The sequence below is a fragment of the Morone saxatilis genome, unplaced genomic scaffold (assembly GCF_004916995.1).
Source record: "Morone saxatilis isolate NCDOM2014 unplaced genomic scaffold, NCSU_SB_2.0 Contig7, whole genome shotgun sequence".
In the NCBI taxonomy this organism is placed as follows: domain Eukaryota; kingdom Metazoa; phylum Chordata; class Actinopteri; family Moronidae; genus Morone; species Morone saxatilis.
In genome coordinates, this window is record NW_023340246.1 from 5539889 (window position 1) to 5544397 (window position 4509).

The 4509-nt window shown below is 43.4% G+C and overlaps 1 protein-coding gene across 1 annotated transcript in view; it reads left to right on the top strand.

The window, feature by feature from the left end:
- Positions 1-517: 517 nt before the first annotated feature.
- Positions 518-4509, top strand: part of gtf2a1 (general transcription factor IIA, 1) — an 8286-nt gene continuing 4294 nt past the window's right edge. The window contains exons 1-4 of the mRNA XM_035678680.1: positions 518-747; positions 2528-2629; positions 3001-3199; positions 3492-3556. Coding sequence (XP_035534573.1) covers positions 718-747; positions 2528-2629; positions 3001-3199; positions 3492-3556 — 396 coding nt within the window. The 5' untranslated portion in view covers positions 518-717. The remainder of the gene's footprint in view (positions 748-2527; positions 2630-3000; positions 3200-3491; positions 3557-4509) is intronic.

Below are 4509 nucleotides of genomic sequence, written 5' to 3' on the forward strand. Positions count from 1 at the left end.
CTCACCTGGTCAAACCACACTGGCACCCTTGTAAAGAGGGCCCAGCAGCGTATGCACTTTCTGCGCCGGATGAGGAGAGTGCACCTACCCGCTCCCATTCTCACCACCTTCTACAGAGAAACTATGCCATAAGACTGCTTAACACCCTTCTCTCACCCTCCTCACCCACACACCTACACAGGACTGCCCCACCAGGATTTATTTCTTATTTATCATTTTTTATCTTATTTGTATTATATACAAAAGTTTCTATTACATAGGCAACTACACTGTGAAATATATTTTATCTAACTGGTCTTTTTATATTTGCATATATATATATTTATTTTGTACATACTGCCTCACCCTTTATTCCTGCTGTGCCATGTGCCATATTGCAACGACATTTCATTTTGACACTACATTTCCCAGCAGCATGTGTATTGATTGGTCGTCACACTCCGCACCAAATCTCGCGGTATGTGCGACTTGACCCTGCCCTATGTCTCGCGCACTCGCAGCTCCATCGCTCAGTATATAAAGCAGGACAACGACGGAAGGAGGACGGCTGGGGAGTCGCAGCCCGGGATTGTAAATAAGACCGCTAAAACTGTGTTTTATTTACAAAAGTGATGCCGGCTGTTTTAAAATATCGTACCCAGTTGTTTTAAGTCGTTTTTCGTAATTTTTGGCTCTGTTTCTCGCCTATTTCCGTGTGGTTTTTACACTACGCGTATAATGGCGAGCTCGGCTAACTCGAACCCAGTGGTAAGGATCAATCTCTAAGGATTGTCAAGCGGGGAAAATGGGGGTAAAGATGATGAAAAGCTGTCGACGAGCTGCTATTATTTATTTCAGTTAAATGAATCTGCTTTAACAAACACTTCACTGTTCTATCAAATAAAAATTTAACTTAAGTTCAGTCAATCGGCCATTTTAATCAGTTTTCGAAACTGGATTGTTCTTTGAGGGGAAACCTGGTAGAATCAATGGCTAACGGTAGAGCAGTTGGGTTACAAATCATTACACAGGTTAAAATAGTGATGAAAATGCAGTTTTTCAGTTGTAAGTTTTGGGCTGTTTGTCAGGTTGAAGCTTTCAGCCGTTGGCCGTTAGTTGGTTCATGGTAATGTCTCAGAGGCTTCAGGCTTTTTGTGTATCGATAAATTCATCTAAAATAATGGATTATCGGTATTTGTTAGGGTTTTTTTTTTTGTTGCTCTTACTTGAGTTAACGGTCAAACCATTGCTTGTGTCGAGGACTCGGTTATAAAGAGACAAATGGTAAATACAAGCTGAATAGTTTCGTTTACATAATTTATATAAATGCAGATGTACGCAAAGCACCTCGCCACTATCCACTGCGAATGAATTAATCTTATAATTTCTTTAAATGAAAAATTAAAGTCTCTTTAGCCGAAAGTCGTCAACGCTCAGTCTCTAATGCCTCATCATTGTCCACCATTCCACGACCAGAAGGCAGGATAGCCGTCCCAAGCCACCACTTTTACCCATCTCATGACAATTTTGTCCTTCTCCCCACCGACAAGGCCATATTACTTAGTCAAAACTGAGCACTCATAAGATATTAAACCGAAAATATCCTTCACATTCCGCCACATAATGTACAATGTACGGGACTTGTCGAGCGCGCAGTTTGCCGCTCCGTAAAATGGCTTCCACGTCTCCCCTCGCTCCGGTTCTGGCCCTCCTCCTTTCTGCTGCCTGGTTTTATACAGCCATATTGGCTCTCTAATATAGACTGCCCGGGATGGGAAGGTGCTACTCGACGCTACGTCACCGGCTCTACATATAAACACCAGACTGTGCTTTAAATAGTGGAGCAGACAGGCCGAGGGGGAGGGAAGGAGAGACCGAGGTCCGTGCTGCGGACATTGGGGACAGTGCAGTGAGCGCAGTGCGGTCGCCTGCCCGTCGGTCGCTATTAGGTTTACATTGTAGCAGCTTTCCCTTGCCGCTGACCATTGTGTCGTGGTGGACCTTTTAAACGGGTTGCAGTTGTTTTTGTCGTGCGCCATACATGCCACGGTATCCCGAGGGACATTATATTTGACCTTATTGGTCGTGACAGACAGACGTATATAGACCCAGGTTCACACGGATTAGCATAAGAAGCCACGCAGTGCGGTGTATAGACTATAGCAGGGATTATTGAGCATGGAGCAGTTTCAGAGTTGAGCTACCTACAGCAGCTGTACACCGGATATTACCATATTATACTCATTTATTCTCGTTTGGCAAGGCCGAACTGAATGTATTGTAACATGTTCTGTTATACATGCTGTTACAGCAGCTGTGAGGCACTGTTAGTAACTGATGTCTTTCTATTAAACGTGTCTGAATACCACACCATTATTTGTTAGTAAAAGTAAGTCCCAGCTGTTAAACATTGATTATACCAGATATATGTGGGCTTTTGTTTTATTTTATTTAGTTTTTTTTTTAAACAAGAGTCTAATGGTATTCTCTGTCAAACACTAATGAAAATGTGTTTTCTTTCCCTTTTTCCGTGCTTGCTTCCTCATAGCCTAAACTATATAAGTCTGTGATTGAGGATGTGATCAACGAGGTGCGGGAGCTGTTCCTGGACGAGGGGGTGGATGAGCAAGTGCTTCTGGAGCTGAAAACGGTAACTGTCCCCAGCTTTCCTGTTCTCCTGTACACCCACTATAGGGGAACTGTAACTTGTGCAGTAGTGTGTCGAGGTGTGATTCATCCTCTATTTCGATGTAGTGTAGGAACTGGTATCAGGCTGTCAGCTACTCATTTCAGAAATTCCCCCAGACAGTAATGAAGTACATCTCTGTGAGAATGCCCTGGATGGATTTATTGTCTTATTGATAGTGGTACCTCAAAAACTATTATTAAAACTGGCAAATCCTCATGCTGGAACAATATCAAACCAAGTCTAAAATATCTGCAGCAAGTACTGGTTGCTCACTGCTTCACATTTGATAAACGGCGTCTCTCTACCTCTCTGTCTTCGGCCTGGTGCTTCAGCTGTGGGAAAACAAACTGTTGCAGTCGAAGGCAGTGGAGGGCTTCCATACTGAGGAGCAGGCAGCCCTGCAGGCCGCGCAGCAGCAGCAGCAGCAGCAACAGCAACAGCAGCAGCAGGTTCAGCAGGTCCAACAAGTCCAGCAGGTGACCCAGCCAGCACAGACCCAGCAAGTGATCCTGCCCCCTCAGCAGCAGCAAGGTTGGTTGGCACTGGGACTACCACACCGTGGTGCTAAAGAACGACTAAAAATCTGAAATGTGACTGCCTTTTCCACAGATCATAAAAATGTCAATTTCAACAAGCGATATATAGCCTTGGTTTGTTTTCACACTGAAAATTATTAAGGGACTTTCTTGTTAATATGCATAACTACCACATTTTAAGAGCCAATAGTAGCTTAAGTGACATGACCAAATATTCTCTGTTTAAGCTTTTAAGCTTATTGGTTTTGGCACACGATGGTATGACTTCAACATGTTTCTCTCTACAGCTCCCCAGCAGCAAGTCATTGTTCAGGACTCCAAGATTCTACAGCACATGAGTGCAACAGGGATGGTAAGTTGATAATGTACATATAAAATGAATATACAGCTATAGTTTGAGGTTTTGTGCTCATGAGAAAAAAAAAAAACAATAGGTGCAATGCCACAATCACCGACCTCCACTGTATACACATTTGCAGTATACTCATAATTAAATTACATTTCATGTGTTCTGCTGTTGTTCACACTGCTACCGTATATAGCTCTCTGAGCAAACATACTGCCACCACACACGTGTTCATTTAGTGGTTTTCACACCAGGTCATACAGTGCGAGCAGTTCTTCTACATAACTCAAAACAGAAACTACTACAGAAAAACACACTAGTTTTTAAACTACAGGTAGTGTACCTGGTAAAGTGTGCACCCCATACACTAAGGCTGGAGTCCTTACGGCTGCAGATCTTTGCTGCATGTCATCCCCTCCTCTCCTCCCCATTCTTATCTCTCAAGCTGTCCCTGTCATAAATAAAAGGCATTAAGGCCAAAAAGCCTGAACCAGTACTAACAGTCACAAACATGCCTTTTTGCCTGTGAGAAAAGGCCAAACTTAATGCCTGCATCATTTTGTTAGACTGAGATTTCAACCCCAAAAACGTACAAGGTTAGTTTAATATGTTTTCATTGAGACAGAGAGAGAGAGAGGGAGAGAGAGACTGGAATTAAGTTATTTTCCACAAGCATGGTTGGTAGGGAGCTACAAAGAAGCTTTTTCCTCAGAGCAGGAAGGCCGGTCTGGTAACAAACAGATAGAAGGGCGGGTGGGAAAATGGACATGGAAAACATGACAGTAGAGGAGAGGAAGGTCCTTCAGAGAGTTGATCAGTAGCCTGGATTACAGCGCAGATAAAGCTGAAGATAGTACATCCTCTAACATGCTCCTGTTGTGCCTCACACACACTGACAATCAACACCCTTTCCTTCTTCAGTCTTTAATTCACACAATGGGCTGTCAGCACTTCCCTTC